This window comes from Nomascus leucogenys, chromosome 6, assembly GCF_006542625.1.
Source record: "Nomascus leucogenys isolate Asia chromosome 6, Asia_NLE_v1, whole genome shotgun sequence".
Lineage (NCBI taxonomy): Eukaryota > Metazoa > Chordata > Mammalia > Primates > Hylobatidae > Nomascus > Nomascus leucogenys.
The window spans coordinates 12837272-12857104 of NC_044386.1; the positions used below are offsets into that span (position 1 = coordinate 12837272).

The 19833-nt window shown below is 38.4% G+C and overlaps 1 protein-coding gene across 1 annotated transcript in view; it reads right to left on the bottom strand.

The window, feature by feature from the left end:
* DNAH5 (dynein axonemal heavy chain 5) overlaps window positions 1-19833 on the bottom strand; it is a 234597-nt gene that overhangs the window by 66524 nt on the left and 148240 nt on the right. Inside the window, exons 55-61 of the mRNA XM_030815104.1 lie at window positions 19023-19290; window positions 12948-13179; window positions 11695-11809; window positions 11270-11446; window positions 8280-8483; window positions 5016-5195; window positions 2461-2598 (exon numbers count right to left, since the gene is read on the bottom strand). Coding sequence (XP_030670964.1) covers window positions 2461-2598; window positions 5016-5195; window positions 8280-8483; window positions 11270-11446; window positions 11695-11809; window positions 12948-13179; window positions 19023-19290 — 1314 coding nt within the window. The remainder of the gene's footprint in view (window positions 1-2460; window positions 2599-5015; window positions 5196-8279; window positions 8484-11269; window positions 11447-11694; window positions 11810-12947; window positions 13180-19022; window positions 19291-19833) is intronic.

Genomic DNA, 19833 nt, shown 5'->3' on the forward strand with positions numbered 1-19833 from the left:
AAGTTCAGGGGTACATGTACAGGTTTGTTATATAAGTAAACTTGTGTCATGGGGGTTTGTTGTGCAGAGTTTTTCATCACCCAGGTATTAAGCCTAGTACTTGTTAGTTATTTTTCCTGATCCTCCCCCTCCTCCCACCCTCCACCCTCCAATAGGCCCCAGTGTGTGCTGTTCCTGTCTATGTGTCCATGTGTTCTCATCACTTAGCTCCCACTTATAAGTGAAAACATGTGGTATTCGGTTTTTCAGTTCCTGTGTTAGTTTGCTAAGGATAATGGCCTCCAGTTCCATCTAGGTTCCTAAAAGGACACAATCTCATTCTTTTTTATAGCTGCGTAGTATTCCATGGTGTACATGTACCACATTTTCTTTATCCAGTCTACCACTGCTGAACATTTAAGTTGATTCCATGTCTTTGCTATTGTGAACAGGGCAGCAATGAACATATTCACACATGTGGCTTTATAACAGAACAATTTATATTCCTTTGGGTATATATCGAGTAATGGGATTGCTGGGTCAATGGTATTTCTGTTTTTACGTCTTTGAGGAATTGCCACACTATCTACCACAATGGCTGAACTAACTTGCACTCTGACCAACAGTGTATAAGCATTCTTTTTCTCCGCAATCTCACCAGCATCTGTTGTTTTTTGACTTTTTAATAATAGCCATTCTGACTGGTGTGAGATGGTAACTGATTGGGTTTTGATGTGCATTTCTCTAGTGATCAGTGATACTGAGCTTTTTTTCATATGATTGTTGGCCGCATGTACATCTTTTTTTGAAAAGTGTCTGTTGCAAAGAAAGCAAAAACTGACAAATGGGATCTAATTAAAGAGCTTCTGCACAGCAACAGAAACTATCAACAGAGTGAAGAGACAACCTGTAGAATGGGGGAAAATTATTGCAAAATATGCATCTTAAAAAAATCTTAATGTCCAGGATCTATAAGGAACTTAAAGAAATTCACAATTTAAAAAAACAATCTCATTAATATGTGGGCAAAGGACATGAACAGACATTTTTCAAAAGTGCTACTTCTTTAAAGCTTCTAAGAGCTTTTACTTTGCTTGCAGAAGACTTATCTTTAAGAGAATATATCATACATTCTGCAGATAGTGAAACTGAAATGTTTATCTGAACTCTTTTATTGGGACCCCTATAAAACTAACAAGGCAGGAATTTCAATTCGCCCAAGTAAAGTAAAAGACTTTACTCAGTCAAGTAAAGGCTGAGAAGGGGTAAGGGTGAATTTCATAAAAATTATCAAGGTAAAACAGAGTGAATCTAGCTATTATTTACCAAATATTGGATTTATCAGAGGCAGATACAGATTTTTTAAGCCAAAAGCTTATATACTCTAGGGAGACCACTTTATAAAAAAAAAAATCAGTACGTATTTAAAGTAAAAGAAAAAAAGTGACAAAATCCTGGTTATTTAGAAACTCAGGTACTTTTTGTCTGTGATCTCTTTTTTTTTTTTTTTTTTTTTTGAGACGGAGTCTCGCTTTGTCACCCAGGCTGGAGTGCAGTGGTGCGATCTCGGCTCACTGCAAGCTCCGCCTCCCGGGTTCACGCCATTCTCCTGCCTCAGCCTCTCCGAGTAGCTGGGACTACAGGCGCCCGCCACCACGCCCGGCTAATTTTTTTGTATTTTTAGTAGAGACGGGGTTTCACTGTGGTCTCAATCTCCTGACCTCGTGATCCGCCCGCCTCGGCCTCCCAAAGTGCTGGGATTACAAGCGTGAGCCGCCTCGTCTGTGATCTCTTTAGGCATTTGACTTGAATGCTCTAAAATGAGAACAAAGATAGGTAAGGCACTAGGGTGCCTTGGCTCATGCCTGTAATCCCAACCTTTGGGAGGCCGAGGCAGGTGTATCGCTTGAGCTCAGGAGTTTGAGACCAGCCTGGGCAATAAGGTGAAAACTTGTCTCTACAAAAAATTAGGCAGGCATGGTGGTGCATGTCTGTAGTCCCAGCTACTTCGAGGCTGAGGTAGAATGATCACTTAACCCCAGGAATTCAAGGCTGCAGTGAGCCGTGATCATGCCACTGCATTCCAGCTTGGACGACAGAGCAAGACCTTGTCTAAATAAATAAATAAATAAATAAATAAATAAATAAATAAATCCATCCTGCCTACCTTGCAAGTTATTTCAAAGATTAAATGAGATAAAAATGGGAGGACATGATTCGAAAAACATAACACAAATGCTGCTACACAAGATGCTGTCATCATTACCATCACCACTAATAAAGAAACTCAGAATGGCTATGTTCCAGCACTGACTGCCATCTTGACTGACCATCCTGTCATCTCACCAAAGACCCTTGGTGTCCATTATGTGCTATGTATGTATTATGTTTAATTCAGTGAAACCCCACAAGAACCCAAACTCTTGGAGAGAGAAGCCGTGTAGATGCGTGACAGTCCCTGCCATGACAAAGGGCAGTTACCTGCTTTTCAGTCATGGCCTGTTCATACTCAGCCTGCACCACGTCAAGTTCTGCCTGCTTGTCATCCAACTTGTCCTGGGCTTTCTGCAGATCCTGCATGGCCAGAAGATGGCGATTCTCTTGCACCACCAAGTTGGCCTGCAAAGGACACGCACAGAGTGAAGAGATGGGCAGCCAACCTCAAAACATCCCGCATTTCAGGGTCTGAGAACTCAGCTACACCACGTGTTTATACCTTTGCTTTGTTCCCGCGCCAGAATCCTTTCAAATCACATTAAATCCTGAACAAATCTTAATGTGAACTTGACATAAATGTGTATAAGCAGAAAGTTACAGTTCATTAGAAAGGAGGTCAGCAAATATTTTCTTTAAAGTGCCAGATAGTAAATATTTTGGGCCAAGAGGCAAAATCAAAACTATTGTTCATGTACTTATTTTAAAACTATTTAAATATGTAAAAACTACTCTTATTTCACAAGCCATCCAAATATAGATAGTGGGCTAGATTTGGTCCGCGGGCCATAGTCTGCCTAGATCAGAATGCTGTAATATTAAATGTATATAGGTAAATTATAAAACATGCTAATATTAAGAGTTGTAGAAAAAAACAACATTTAGAACTATCTGCCTAGCAGGACTCATCACTGTTGAGGAGTAATAAAGGGTGGAAAATGATTATTTACTGAATCTAAATATCTAGGTTTTGTGTATCGTGGTGGTCTTGACATTGTTCCTGTCACTTTCATATATTTCTTGCCTTCTGGAAAGCACATTTGATACCTTGAGCTGTGACTAATTAAAAGCGTTTGTTTTAAAGAAGCTATTAAGATAGAACCAAAAGACTTAACCAAAAGCAATATTAGCAAAAGACGAGATGTAAAAAAGTAGTTCACGCCTAAGAAATTTAGATCCTTTAAAATCATTTTTTGAAACCAAATTTTTCCCTTTTAAATTTACAAAATGTTAATACTGACTTTCATGGGATGACTAGAAGGCATAATCTTTCTGAAGCATTTGAGAAAAGATTATTTTTAAAACACTTTTGAAATAAATTATTTTCCTATCTCAAAACTTCAGGCTTCCAAATTTTGGCAGAATCAATCTTTAAGGAAAAACTCAAGAGTTCCATAATTGACTAGATCCAGTGACAGGCAAAAGCATCGCTTGTAAGTTACAATTTAAAAAGAACCTGACTGGTGGAACACTTTTTCCTCAGCTCTGCTGTAAGCTGCAACTGCTCCCATGGCTCAAAACATGGAAGGAAAAAGTAAGGTCACCGTGTCAAGCAACTTACAACTTAAAGTCACCTACTAATGACAAACTTTGCAAACCCAAAGATTTTGAACATTTTCTAGTACTTTACTCAACAATAAATAAATAAAATTTATATTAAATGAAGTTGTCAACAATTGCCAATCAAAATCCTTCAAACCCAATTAATTGCTCAACTTAGGAGTTGTAGAACTCTGTGCAGGCTGCTTAAACCCTGTGAGCTTCAGTTTCTTCATTAGAATATTGAAAAACTAACTCCTAGGACTTTTTGTGAGGATTAAATAAGATAACATATGTAAAATCCCATGTGTCAGACAGCATGACATCAATTATTTGCTCTGAAATTCTTGGACTCAAATGACTCTTTGTCCCTTTAGGTTGTCCTGGGACCTCAAGAGCCTCAATTGCTGAATAAATGGTCCTGGTATCACAACAAATAGAAACAAAATAGAACTTGCAACTCTATGCCTATCTTCCTGATACTCTTGATTACTTGTATGATAATTGTTAAGTTTCTTGGGTAGTTAACAAGTGCAAGTAGAATGTAGTTGATGATTAAGAGAGATGAGACTCATACAAAAGCAAAATAATCAACCAAGCCATGAGATATGATTTTGAGACATCAGCATTTCATTTTCAAAAAAACACACTCTCCATTGCGTCTCCATTTACTGAAGACTGACCTTTTAATGGTAGAGGAATATGCAAAAATGAAGCTTAAGGATTCAATTACACCAAGGAAATATAAAGCATGTCTAAAAAGTCACATTAAATATCAAATATTCAGATATTCAGTTTCTTTCCTGAGAGACAAAACAAAAATGGAAAAGGGAGGAATATATCATGTCTTAAGCCAAGCTAAGACCAGCTTTCAGCATGTTCTGTCTTGACCCTACCTCACTCAAAGGATTCTCTGGATAAAGATCTTAAATATCAGCAGAGGATTCTATGCTATAGTTTGCGGCGTTTTTTGTTTGTTTGTTTGTTTGTTTTTCAAGTTTACATTGTGGAGAAAAAACATCAAGCAGCCCACAGTGGACCTGTAGGGAGCATCCTTGAAGAGAGTCCGTCCCTGCTTAGAGGCTCATACGGTTCTGATTAGAGCAGGATTACAAAGAAGAAAGAAACATCCCGTGCTTGGCCTTTCTAATGCTCACTCTCCCCATGGACCTGAGTATCCTAACAGCAGAAGCCACAGGCACACGTGCTCCCGTAAAGATAAGACCGGTTGACCTGGAGACTCCGCCCAGCCACCTTCACCCAGGTCTGCCTAGGAGGCTTACCTTCAGAGGCAGCACCTCTTTGTTTATAGAAAAGAAGGAAGCCATAGCTTTTGTCCAGGAACAAAGACCAGCTACATTTCCACATACGCGTTTAGCAGTTTCGATGTTATAGTCAGGCATTTCAAAGTAAGGACTCAAAAACTCTATCACCTCTTCATTGATTGTGTCTTTTGGGAATTGCTATGGAAGAAAAGAGTAAAATAAAGTCAAAATACTTCTTTCCATAAAGTCATATTTGTGTCATGCTCTCAATGCCACTGAAACTACTGAAAGACCACAAATGAATGAAGGGCATTATATTTTGTCACTATTTTAAGATATTAGGCAAAAGTCCTAAAGGTAAAAGCACAGTAAGAAATGATAGCAAAGAAGTCTGTTAGAGTACAATTTGTCTTCTGTAGAAAAGATACCAACCTTAAATAAATATAATGAGATCCAGGGAAAGAGTAAATTGTTTAGGTGATGAACACTAATATGGCTATTAGAATTTCCAAAGCAATAAGGATTTTTTGTCATTAATCCTAAATGGATGAATTACAAACCCATAAAATCCACAATGAAAAACAAACACACACAGGTGTATTCAGTCTGAGGACATACATATTTAGCATTTATCAGCAACTAAATGCTTAATACATTCAGACAGAGGTTTTATTAAACTCACCTAAAATGTGAAGATAATAACTTGGACATTAGGCTTTGAGGGTGATGAATTAATTTTTAATCATAGAACTATCAAGAATATGAGAGAGTTATTATCTTCTGGTGGGATAAAATTTTAAAATAGTAGCAGAAATGAATTAAGAATGCCTTTCTGCATCACAAAAAGAAGACTGACCAAACAATGAAATTGGATCTTTTAAAAGTGGTGTTTGATCATTTAAAAGAGGATGATTAAATGTTTTCCAAGTAGAAGGAAATTTAGCACCTAAATAATTTAGTGACACAAACCTTCACAGAACACATAACGTATAGTAGAACACACTCTCTTTCAGATCTCATTTAATGTAACTCGTTTTTATGAGACTTGAAAAATTGTAACAAAAAAAAAAAGCCAGATGAATGTCTGAGAGCAATGGAGGGTTGGTGATGACAATGACAAATAGCAAGGGAGAGTCCAAGAGTGGGGGCTTTGCCACCAGGTAAATGTCAGGAACCTGGAATCACTTGTTATGATTCCATCCAAAGTCCAAGTCCATTGGCAGAGTCTCATATTATAATTATCTGAGACAAGTCTGTTTGGCCCACTAGTTTCATAAGCTACTTATCGTTATAGCTGCTGTGTGCACCTCACCACAGGCTCCAGACATAGCAGTCACTTGAGCAATGCTGAATTGAAAACTGAAAGAAAGATGGTGCCGAATTCACAACTTGGGAAATAGAGGTGGACTGGGTACTCTCAATTAGTTGTTTTGAGATTTGAACATGAAAGAAAAGACAATACAGCTTCCAGAAGAAAACTAGGAATCTGCCTTGGATGTGGGCAAAGATCTCCTAAACAGAACATAGAAAGCACTATTAGGGAAAATATTAATAAATTGGACTACATTAAACCTAAGAATTTCTGTTTATCAAAAGACACCATTAATCGAGGGAACAACTAATGCCAGAAAGCAGCAGAAGATATTTGCAAACATATAAATGACAAATTAGTCATATTTTATATATAAGGAAATTCTACAAAGTAATAAAAAAAATTAACTGGACAAGCAACTCCAACAGGCACTTAACAAAAGAATTCCCCAGAGGCTCCTAAGCCTATGAAAAGGTTGGGAAATACAAATTAAAACAACAATAATAAGACACCACTACAAACTCATCAGAGTAGCTAAAAGTAGAAAATGGTGAAGATGTTGAGCAACTTACACACTGTGGTAGGTATATATATAGAGATACATCAGTTTTGAAAACTCTTCAGCACTACCTACCAAAGCTGATTAAATGTGTCTAACCGAAGTCCCAGAAATTCCACTCCTGAGTATGAAACCAACAGGAATGCACACCTAGAGCTACCAAATGACCAATATTCACAGCAGCTTGATGTATCATAGCCATAAATTAATACCAAGCCCAAAATTCATCAACAGTACAAGGGACAAACAAAATGAGGCATATTATAGTGTTTCACACTGGTGCCGGTTCAAACAGGCTTGTAAGAAATGATTGTTAAATTTCCAAGAATTCTGCAAACTTGTTAGACTCAGCCATTATTAAAAATTAAAATATATAAGCTTACAATTAAATAAATGATATCTCAAACAAAGATTATAGTCAAAGCTCATAACTTGCTAATTCTTAGACTAAATTTTACTATCATCTGTGTTTTTGAGGTCATTTACGACTATTGTATCTATATGGTGGAAACACTACACAATGGCGTGCTACCATGCACCTTTCTCAACTCTAGATTCGGCAACAGCATTCTCGTAGCTTAAAACAGTCATCATGGGAGTGCTTACACCATGGCAAGACTTCAAATCAGAGCTTTTTTTTTTCTTTTTTTCCCTTTTTTTCCTTTCTCCCTTAAGAATCAATTGTTAAACATTTCTCACACTACAGCAGATTTATATACTGGCAAACTATATAACAATGAAAAAAGAAAGACTGTCATTTGCAACAATAAGAATGAATTTCACAGATATGTTGAATGAAAGAGGTCAAAACAAGAGAGTTCATACAATATTATTTCATATGTGCAAATTTCAAAACAGGCAAAGCTAATTATCTGGATAAAGGTAAGGATATAATTATCTTAAGGAAAGTTACTGACTTGGTTGGGGCACAAGAGAGATTTCTGGGGTCTGAAAATACATATTTTTCTTCCAGTGTTCACAAATAGGTATATACATATGTAAATATTCATCAAGTTATACATTTAAAATTTGTGCATTTATTCATGTTAAGTTCTATCTCATAAAATTTAAAAAGCTGTAAATTAATACTAAAAAATTACTACTGAGAAATGCAAAATACAAATATTTGTATTCGTGTGAATATAATATAAATACATACTTACTGTCTTCTTAAAATTATTTTTTTAACTTTTATTGAAGTACATATAACACTGATGATGCTTTAATACAACTAAAATCTGTCAGGAAAAACTCTAATGCTTATAATGTTTTATATTTGAGACAAAGTTTTACTCTGAAAAAAGCATGTATGTAGAGTGAGTTCTTTTTTTAGAAACTTATTCTACCAAAAGGACTCATACACCAGTGAAGAATGAGTTCCCTCTTAGCCCATCACCACTGAACTACCAACCTGTAAGTTCTGTAAAAAGTTCCCTGCAGTCATCAGTTTTAAGGATTCCTGCCAGGAGGGCACGGTACAGCTTTTTTCCAGGTCAATTTTCACAGCATTGACTTTCCTTTGAAACAGCAGCAGTACGCAATCCATGATCCGCATGATGAGGTGAGGGGGGCGGCCCAACGTGCGGACAGTGGCGATGTCCGAAGGCCTGATGGTCTGGGGGATGAAAGGAAGGATCACCCAGCCTCAGATAGGAAAGCACAGACAAGCAAACCTTGCATGTCCAAATGCTGCTATTTCAACAGAGGACACAAAACTGTTTAAAGTTAGATGCAGAGCCACGGGGTCTAGATGCATATTTAATCCCAAAGAAACACCATGGCCCAACAAGTTCACATTTCTACTATTCCAACTAGCAGTGAGAGGAAAGAAATGTTGGCGAGCAGATAAGGAGCTGTGACTTCTCTGAAAGTGCACAGATGGCTTTGTGCCAGAAAAAAGAAAGGCATAATCTGAAAGAAAAAGAATGGTCAGCACATAAGTAGATTTCGAGGTTCAAAACCAGGAAAATTACAGTATTTGCAGTGCTTTTTTACTCATTAGCTATGTAGGTCAAGAATCTGCCTCTCTCTCTTAAACAATTCAGGCTCGTCACTGTGGACTGACACCAGAGGGTAGCCGCAGGGCTGACAGATTGAATAATTAGAGGTTTCTTAGCTGCCAACTGACCTTTAAATGACAGGACTTGAGCAATATGAATTTTACTAAGCTCTCTCTTAGAAAAATTCCATTCCATTTCTAGTACGTATACACTTATAGAGTAAATGATTTAATAGTCACATATACCTGTTTTGGTTGATAATAACTGCTCAATCACCTAAAACTCACTATGGAATAAGTATTGAAAAAATATTAAATGTAAGAATTGGAAACAATCCTATCTCTAAGACAAATAGTATATATTCCTTCCTTCCAGATCTTCAAAACATCCAGCTGGTTTGTATTTGCATCCTTTCTATCAAAAGACAGTAACCAATGACCTTCTCGTAAAAGTGAATGATTTTTTTCTCCAAGGACTGAGGACAAAGAAAAAACACTAAACTTGGTAAATTAGGAATGTAACTACATACCTTGAAAAGGTTTGTATAGATATCGTTTTGCTTTTGTTTTTTATTTTGAGACCTGAGTCTCACTCTGTCACCCAGGCTGGAGTGCAGTGGCATAACCTCAGCTCACTGCAACCCCCCCACCAAGTTCAAGTGATTCTCATGCCTCAGCCTCCTGAATAGCTGGGACTACAGGCACACGCCACCATGCCCAGCTAACTTTTCTATTTTTTTTTTTTTTAAGTAGAGACAGGGTTTCACCATGTTGGCCAGGCTGGTCTCAAACTCCTGACATCAGGTGATCTGCCCACCTCGGCCTCCCAAAGTACTGGGATTACAGGCGTGAGTCACCATGCTCAGCCTGTTTTAATATATTAATACTAGCATTTATGAAAGCCAGACAGCTGGAAGTTAGGGTGAATGTGTAGTAGAGAACTGAAAATGGCAAACAGACATTTGAGGTGCGCAGTTATAAAAGAAAAGAGAAAAATAGGAGAGCAGCCAGTGAGGAAAGTAGGGTACGGTCAAATTAAAGTTATATAAAATGTAAGGGCTAGGCATGCTTATTTTACTTTAGCTTTAAAAATAATTTTCAAACAGCATGGTGCTCAGCTGTGTTAGATGCCCAGGTAAAAGAAGTTGGAAAGTGGAACAAAAACTCAACCTGTTTCACCTAAGCATTAAAGTCCTCTCCTTTCTGCAGGCCAAGAAATATGACTGTTATATAATCTCCTATATGCTGTGGCAATAAAACAGTTATATAACATCTGGAGGTATTTTTCATTTTTGCTCTGAGCTGGTTAAAGTCAGATTAATATCAAGATAGGAAGAGACATATTCTTTGCACAAGATTTGTTTTCTTATTTGTTGTATAGATTTATGTAATCTGATGTCAAAATGTTAGAGTTTGTACATACCCGGAACTTTCTTAGTAAAAATGAGTCTTCAAAACTGGACCAGCCTTTAAGGTGTGGCCTAGTTCACTAAACTCATTTCATTTTCCCAAAATCCAACCTCCTTTGTAATTTTGCCATTGGTTTATTGCCACACAATTTGATATGGTTTAGCTCTTTGTCCCCACCCAAATCTCATCTCAAACTGTAATCTCCACATGTCAAGGGAGGGACGTGGTGGGAGGTGATTGGATCATGGGGACAGTTTCCCCCATGCTGTTCTCATGATAGTGAGTGAGTTCTCAGGAGATCTGATGGTTTCAAAGTGGCAGTTTCCCCTGCTCTCTCCCCTGCCGCCTTGTGAAGAAGGTGTCTGCTTCGGTTCACCTTCTGCCATGATCGTAGGTTTCCTGAGGCCTCCCCAGCCATGCGGAACTGTGAGTCAATTAAACGTCTTTTGTTTATAAATTACCCAGTCTCAGGTAACATCTTTATACAGTGTGAACACAGACTAATACACAATTATACTGTTTAATTGCATTGGAAGCCTGCTCAAACTCTCTCATTAATGAGCTACATCAGATCAGTAGTTCTTTATTTGGGTAATTCATAGACAGAAAACGTTGTATCTTACAGATCACCTACTCTATTGACCTCAATGAATGAGTGAGGAAATGTTGCCTTAGAAAGTTGATGTAACTTTTCCAACATTACATAGCTTATTGACGACAGAGTTGGAATGAGGACCCAGGACTCTTGGCCACCAGTATATGGCATTGCCCAACATTAATGAGTGAAGAGAGTGAGATGTTAAGTAGAATATGCAAACCCTATAAAGAGCTAATAAAGTAAGTCTGGAGCAGAAAATATTACTTGAAATCACTCAAGTGGGTAGAGCTTTCATCTGAACCGGTAGAGCATTTCCTTGCTGTTATTAATCTTTTTAGCCTTAGTCTGCCTCTTAAGCCCTAAAGTTGACATCTGTCATATCACATAGATGCACCTGCAATGCAGCTTCTGCCTCTTCTAAAGCTGGTTTTGCTGCTTCCAGTTTTTCTTCAGCAATGGCTTTGTCTTTAGAGATGCTGTCCACAATGGCCTGGGCCCTGTCCTTCACCTTCTGTACCTCAGCCTTGACCTTTTCAGCAGCCTGTGCTTTCATTGTCACTTCTTTTAAGACCTAATTCAATATAAAGCAAACAATACTTCGTCAAAAAGTATTAAACATCCAGCTGAAAATGCACATTTTTGCCTTGATTTGATTTTCTTCACTTATCCAGTTTTTTATACATAAAATTAAGACTATTTTATTCCAATGGAAATTAATGTATACTTCAATAGTTTTAGCCAGTGAATATGCATAGATCATTAACACTTGTGAACTGAGAATTCAAAAGGAATGTGGCACATGTGTAAATGCCCACCCACCATGTCGGCTTTATCGTTGGCCACTTGTAGCTCCTTTTCTTTCACTTCCAGTTCTTTACTCAAGGCTGCAACAGACTCTGAAGCTTCTTTGAGCTTTTCCAATCCAGTATTCATTCTGGGATTGAAAATCCAAGCAAGCAATGTTAAAATGTGTAGGACTTGGATGCAATTTTCAAGGACCAGTCCAATAATGAGTGGTAATGGTTGTATCTGAAGATTGCATATATGCAAGTAGCAAACCCAAGAAGGCTTAGCAAAAAGGATACAGGTCCAGTCTTGACTGTAGACTGATAACATGTATGTTCTTCACAGACCACGTTCAAGAACAGTGAACCTGCTAGAACACGCGTGATGAAATTAGGAACAACAGTAAGGCTAGAATCTGTGTCACGCAGGAAATATACTTAATGACATTAGGCTAAATGACAACAGACTTCAATTGCTTGAAGCTCAGTCATGGAGGAAGGAAAATAATGCCTGTTTTTCAAAAGAGACCAATGAAGTTAAAAGAAGAATGATGTGGGCTTTAGAAACGAATTTAAAGCCATCAGAACAGCTGTAGGAAGGAACTAGCTGCCCGCCTGAACCTGAAATAACGTGACCATAAAGATGGGAACCCTCAGAGTCATTTCGTGTAATTGCCCACCCAGGGATTCCTTACCCTGGCTGATTCTAGCCATGCTCAGTAAGATGATCTGATTGTTCAGAAAAGCACAGGGCAGAGTAGTGACATTTGGAAGAAACTTCAGGGAAGCAGGGATACTCCTTAGGCAGTGAACATACGCATCCACCTGGCTTTTCCCTCTCAGTCACTCAGAAGGGATGGAAAGAGAAGGGCAAGGAGAGGGAAGAGGGGATGTCTGCATTCGCAACTCCCTTTCAGGTCTATTATTTCTATCCTGATGTCACTCAATATTATAGAAAGCAGTAGACCACATAAAAACCTGGCAATAGTTTATCCTACTGGGCAAGGAATAGTCAATAGGCTCTAGAGGAGGGTTTCCCAACCTCAGCACCACGGACATTTGGGGCTGGATAATTCTTTGTTGTGGAGGAAAAGAACTGCAGGAAGTTTAGCAGCATCCCTAAGCCTCCACCCACTACATGCCAGCAGTACCCCTTCCCTGCCCTGCCGCCACAGTTACGATACACAAAAATGTTTCTGGTCATTGCAAAATACCCACCAGGGCAAATCTGCCCCTGGTTGAGAGCCACGGCTTTAATATAGCTTTGTATAAGAACATCACACTTACCTGTTGGCCAGGGTCCGCACCTCCACATGCTTTTCTCCATATATGAACTTATAGCCCTGAATAAAGGAGAGGTATGATTTGGGCGTCACATGGGTAGAACGTCGGAATCTCTGGAAATAATCAACACACTTCTCGGCCACCCCATCCTGAAAGGAACCCATGCATTGGACCACCTCCTTCTTGATTTCCAAACTGCAGTCAATATCATAGGAAGCGAGGAAGTGTTCAGACACTAGAGAGAATAAAGATGACAGTGGGTGAAATATGTATGTAAGTTACCCTTTTAAAAGTTAACTGTTTATTTCTAAAGCTTAGACATTTCTTAGGAATGCAAACCATTTTTGTAGCCCCAGCTAGGTAGATCTGTGTCAGCATTTTTGGCCCCAGGCCTATAACATCAACAATTTTATTTTCTGTTTTATACATAAAACCATAAAAAAAACTTTAAGCCTATCATCACTCTATGTTGCCTGGTGCTTGTGCAGAGACATCTCTTCTACACAGCTGCGGGTTCTGGTCAGCAGCCAACCTGTTTTTTGGTTTACATCAGGACAAATGGTACAAATAACTCAGAAATCAGTGCCCACCTGGTACTCATATTTAACAATGCCATTTATTTTGTCGCTCAGAACCTATCACACCCCTAGTCCCCCCTGGCTCTGACTGCATTTGGCATGTGGAAACGCTCATCACTAAATTTTTTTATGCTGGAGTCATCTTGTTCTTAAATGTGGCAGCTGGTCATTTGTGGTCAGTTCTTATTTACAGCATTCTTTTAGAATGTTTGGGTAAAAAATCTCCTTTTGGAGACCTTTACCTTCCCCACAGTGCCAAATGGGGGACCAATTCTAAGACAGCCTTCCCTGCTACGGGAATAGGCTCATCAATCACCATGTACACTGAATGCCTGTTGCGGAGCCCCCACTGCGATGGGTGCCATGGAATGAAAGAGGAACGTGAAACTTGGTCTCAACCCCAAGGAATTTACAAGAATCACACATAATGCGGTTAAAATGATCACAACCATTTCTATGTATCTCAGAAGAAACAGCCTATGTATATAAGTATTGTAAAGGGAAATATGGTCAATAAAATGGGAGATAAATGAATCAAGTAAGCAAGGCTTAAAAAGGCAAAGACATAAAAATAGTATTTATCACCATCAGTACTCAATCACTAAATTAAGTTCTTAATGCTGTTATTGTGGGGCTGTATTTACATTGATGTAAATAATACAGAAGATTCATCAGCCTGGTTACAAAAACAGTTTACCATACACCGAAAGGCAATAATTAAGATAATCAAAAGTCACATTTTCTCATATAAGTTAGCCAACCAATTCAAGGAATGGTTTAAACTCTAAGAAGTTCAGGTCTAGGCCCTGGAACCATAGAACAATTCATACTTATGACACATTTTGTGTAGGTGTTAACCACAAGGGCTGCGATGTCTACCATGTGCCAGGCATGATGCTAAATGCTTTACTTGGCATTATGGGATATTCTCGGGGAAGTGCCCACTTTCTGAAATCCTCCTTGTATTTATCATGTAATGATTTTCTTCCTTCTTATGTGAACAGACAGTATCAATGTATCAATAATGGTGACCTTATTCTTTGCATAGCAAATTGTCTTTCTGTCTCTCCAAAAAGTCAAAGAGAATAAAATCAGGATGGACTAAGCATATTTTTCCACAGACCCAGGATCTCTGGTGCAGGAAAGGTTATAGAAAGAAGCAGAACACTCCCTCTTAGAGTGACCCATGCCTGCTGAGATTCAGTCAAGAGGCCAGAAAACCCTTCTGTCATCTTCAATATCCCATCGCCAAGGCAGTAATGCCAGTTGTGGGGCTACCTCCAGGGATTTTACAACATAAAGCATAATTTTCTTTAAATGATTCATCAACAGATTCAGTCCATTTAAATTCATACATATAAAAAACTCACTTTTTTTTCAAAGGTATTTAAAAGTTATTAAAATTACTACAAAATCCATTATCGGCCCTAGGGGCTTCTTTAAATTAGAAAAACACATAATAGGCCGGGCGCGGTGGCTCACGCCTGTAATCCCAGCACTTTGGGAGGCCGAGGTGGGCGGATCACGAGGTCAGGAGATCGAGACCACGGTGAAACCCCGTCTCTACTAAAAATACAAAAAATTAGCCGGGCGCAGTGGCGGGCGCCTGTAGTCCCAGCTACTCGGAGAGGCTGAGGCAGGAGAATGGCGGGAACCCGGGAGGCGGAGCTTGCAGTGAGCCGAGATTGCGCCATTGCACTCCAGCCTGGGTGACAGAGCAAGACTCCGTCTCAAAAAAAAAAAAAAAAAAAAGAAAAACACATAATAATGTAATACTTTTATTTTATTGGAAATATTCCTTATGATCTAAACGAAATGCTAACACAAACAAATGATATATTTCTTTCTAGATGCAGCTGGAGATAATAATTTAATTCAGATTCAGTATCCTTAAGGCAACTAAAATAATATTTTTTCTAGAAACCTTGTTGCTAATTTTCTAAAAAGAATAAACAACACTGAAATCTAATTTTCTAAAAAGAATAAACAACACTGAAAAGTGTCTAAGTACTTCTAATACTCAAAGATCGTATTCTTTCAGGATAACATTAGGCAGGTTAGTATTGGGTGTGGAGACACTGATTTTCCCAACAAGATTTTCTATTTATTGAAGAAAGAAACCATGTCTTATGTCTTTTAGTTATTTTATCCATGGCTATGACCAGCATAGTATTAAATATTTATGTAGTATGCAGGCTGTAAATAGACTAAATTGGGGCTATAACCACAAAAATTACTGGTTATCAAAAGGTTTAAAAATATTTAAATGTGCAGGTAAATTATGTAAAGCATAAGTGTTATAGATATACAAAGTCCAAGAAAATGGGAAAATTTCAAATATTCCTAAGAGAACAGAGGAGAATTGAAGGATGTGATGTATCTTGACTAAGCCTTGGAGCTTGCATAAATAAAAAAGATGGAGAAGAATATTCTTGGTAGAGGGACTTCTGTGAAAAGATAAGAATGATTAAAGCATGTTCAGAGGGCAAAGAGGTATATCCAAAGTTGAACTAGAGAAAGACTGCAAGTGATCAAGGCCATGTTACGGAAAGATGATGAATTTCTCCACAGTCTGATCCATTCATTCAATGTCATAAGTATCAAACACCAGTAGCTGCTGAAATTGTGAACAAAGGATGTGTAGTTCTTGACCTCATGGGAGTTTTTAGTCTAGTAAGACATTAATTTAATTTTTAGTCTAGTAAGCATTAACCAAATAAATAACACAACTAGGTACATAAATTACACACTGTGGTTAATCCCAAGAAGAAAAAGCACAGAGTGCTATGGAATGGATAACAGGGGACCTGGCTTAGTGGGGAAATGGAGGGAAGCAAAGGAAGATTTTCCTGAAGAAATGACATTTAGCTGAGGCAGCATTATCCAGACAAAGGAGGAGTGGATGGGGAGAAATGGGAGTAGGAAAGCATTGCATGGAACACAACCAAAAAAAAAGCATATTCAAGGATCCAGGAAAACAGAGCAGGAAGGAAAAGCGACCTCAGGAGAGCCTGGGGAGGTAGGTAGGGTCAGCCCTTCCCAGCATGAAGGCTTTGCTAAAGGTTGTGTTTTTTCCTAAGAACAATAGGAAGACATGGAAGGTTTTAAGCAGAAATAAATGCAACTGTATTTGTGTTTTTACCATTATTCTGTCTGCAATGTGAGATGGAAGGGGGACAGGTGAAAGAGGTGAAGAGATCATTAGAAAGCTATATGGGTTTCCAGGTGAGCAGCGATGATAGCTTGGCCTAGGATGTCAGTGAAAGGGAGATGACTTGGTGATGGACAAGACTTGAGAGCTGGAGAAAAGGGAGGTGCTGATGACAAATGGGTCTCAGGTTGCCTAGTTTGATGAGCGATAATGGCCCTTCCTGAAAGGGGGAGACATTTTGAGTTTCAGAAATTTTCAGTTTAAGAAACTTGTGAAGCATCCATAACAATGGACCAGGCAGGCAGTTGAGGCCACAGATTTCAAGCCAGGAGACAGACTAGACTGGAGAAAAAATTGATGGCACATATTATAAAGGAGGCTGTGGACGAGCTTTCCTGGGGAGGGACTCTGGAGTACAGAATTGAGTATGTCTTGCGTCTGTTGACAAGTCTGTCTTGTCTTGAGTCTGTCCAGTAACATCATGAAGCTCAATATGCACGTTCTGAATAAATGAACAAATAGATTCATGCATGAAGGTTGGGATATTTGCTAGCAACTGAGGATAAAGAAAGGAAAGTTTCTCTGCCCTCCATGTAATCTTGGTTTGTGTTGGCGTGCTAAGATTTAAAAGAATGGGACAATGAGAAATTAACAAAGGAGGGATCAATAAGACCTTTGTCTACAAAAGAAGAGATGACTGAAATAGGAACTTAACAAAAAGAGCTTCATATTTAAATCATCTTAATTATGGCATATTACAGTATCTGTCACCTGAAATTATTTTTATTGTTAATGATAATACCTTGCAGAGCATTTTATGAAGTACTTGCATACTGATAACTGTATTTCATAATAAACTTTAACATAGCTCTGAAATACTCTTGATCTGTGCTCTGCATGTATATCCTACTTGAGTTTTAAAATCTTACCTCCAGTTATATTTACATTTTTATGGGACTTTAAATTTTAAATCACTGGCCTTTTCTCAAACTTTACAAAAGACAGAACTGTGCTGTACATTTATATCACAAACATGTTAAAATATTCTGTGTTTAAAAGCTACAGATTGGAAAACCACTACTGTCAATAGTGATGCGCTGAGAATAAAACTTGCCCAGTAAATAAGATTTGTTTTAAAAATAGGTAATTGATAGATGATCAATAAATAGATGATTGATAGATGGATGGATGGATAGATAATAGACAGATAATAGATGTATAGATAATGGATGGAAGGATAATTAATAGATGTTTAGATAGAAAATAGAGAGAGAGAGAGAGACAGACAGACAGACAACCTAGGCTTCAGTCTCAGTACTGATTCCACTAACTTTTTCCACCTATGGCAACCCTCAACTTCACGCTCCTCAGTTTCTCCTTCTCTAAAGGGCAAGAGATGGGTTAATCAGTCATTCTCAGATGGGGTACCACAGAGCTGTAGAGGCAATGGTGCGGGCAGAAGAAGTGAGGAATAAGAGGATGAGACTCCAGAACACTTCCTCCAGCAACCCCCATCTACTTTTCACTGTTTTATCTACTAGGACTACTTGTAAGGTATTACTGGGAAATAAGGCTCTTCTGCATAAAACATTTTTAAAAATTTGAAAACCACTGTCCTGAATCAGGGTTCTCCTGATGTTTTGATGTAACAGGGATGAGACCTGGGTATCTGTATCTTTTAAAATATCAACAGGCAATTTCTCACCAAAAGCTTTCAAAAAAAAATGCTAAATGTATGCTCTCTAACCTCTCCTCTACTACTTTTATGTTCCAATTTCATTTGCAAAGTAAGGAAGCACTAACGGTCCATGGCATGGAAGATAAGAAAGAAGCAGAAGCAGCAAAGGGTCCAGTCAGAGACCATGCTGGTTAACATCTTTTGTCAAGGACAGAAACCAGCAGATAATTGCTGGATAATGTTTTCCCCTTTGATTCTCAGCATTGCAGCCTTGAGAAGGAAATGTCCAAGAGATACTTGGCTTTAACTCCTCTACTTAAAAAGAACACATATGCTGTCCATGAGATTAAACCCCTGTGCCTTCCTCTGACATCCTGGAGCCTGCCTGGAGATCCAGCTGAGGCAGAGCCTTCAAGCATCCCTGAAAAAACTAGAATCCTTGAACACTAACCCAAAGGGATACAGACTGAGTACCTCATTCTCTAAAAGCCACACTCTGGGAAAAATTAGCTACCAAACAAGAAAGAGCATCATCTTATAACAGAAATCCTGAAATGTTGGACAGAGTGAGTTAGCTCAACTCAGTAGAGAGACAGCAAACAGCAGAGAATGTAAATAAATAAGTAAACATTGTAAACCAGAAGCCCTGGCATAAACATTTCCATACTAACCAGCAACTAAAGCATCTTTGGGCCATCGGCTGAACCAGTCAATTGTGCATCCTGAAATTAAGGCAGGGAACTTCAAAGCTCTGTTTCGAAATTTCTCCCCCACTGGCGAGAAGCAGAGCACAATATGAAGGTTCTGTCGGAACCGACTCATGAAGTAGTCGTGCAGGTTCTCATCGGTAGGAGGGCACCTGGGGAATTCTTTTTTCATGACTGACGCCAGGTCGCGATTAATTTCATCAACTTCATCTCGAGAAAATAGATTAGAGACCTTAAAAAGAAGTACAGGCATGCAAATTCAGTACACACACAGGAAAACAGATCAAAATGTAGAAGCTCTATCAAAATAATTAAGCTCTATCAAAAAATTAAGCTCTATCAAAATAGAGCTTAATACATAGAATGTCTTTTCTCCGTTTGTGTTCTTGAACTCACCTATAGAAAATTAATTGAAAGTTTTCTAGATGAAATATACCACGTTTTAAAATAAACAAATGATTTTACTATTAGCTGCAAAGTTGTAGCCCCGGGAGGGAGTAAATGGACATGCCAAAAATCTAATTAGCTTTCTTTCTAACTTCGCTCTTCTGTTTTTTTGCATTTGTTACTTGGAACATTCACTGATGTTTTAAATGCTTAGCTCCAAATTTTGATGGAGAGTTTTATTCTTCAAAAACCCAACAGAAAAACCCATCCTTCATACTGATCACTTAATACCCATCCCCAAGAGCACTTATTCACACCATTAATGGAAGAAAACATGTAGAGCTCTAAGTTGGAGGAAATCTGAAGGGATAAAACGCATAAAGAATAA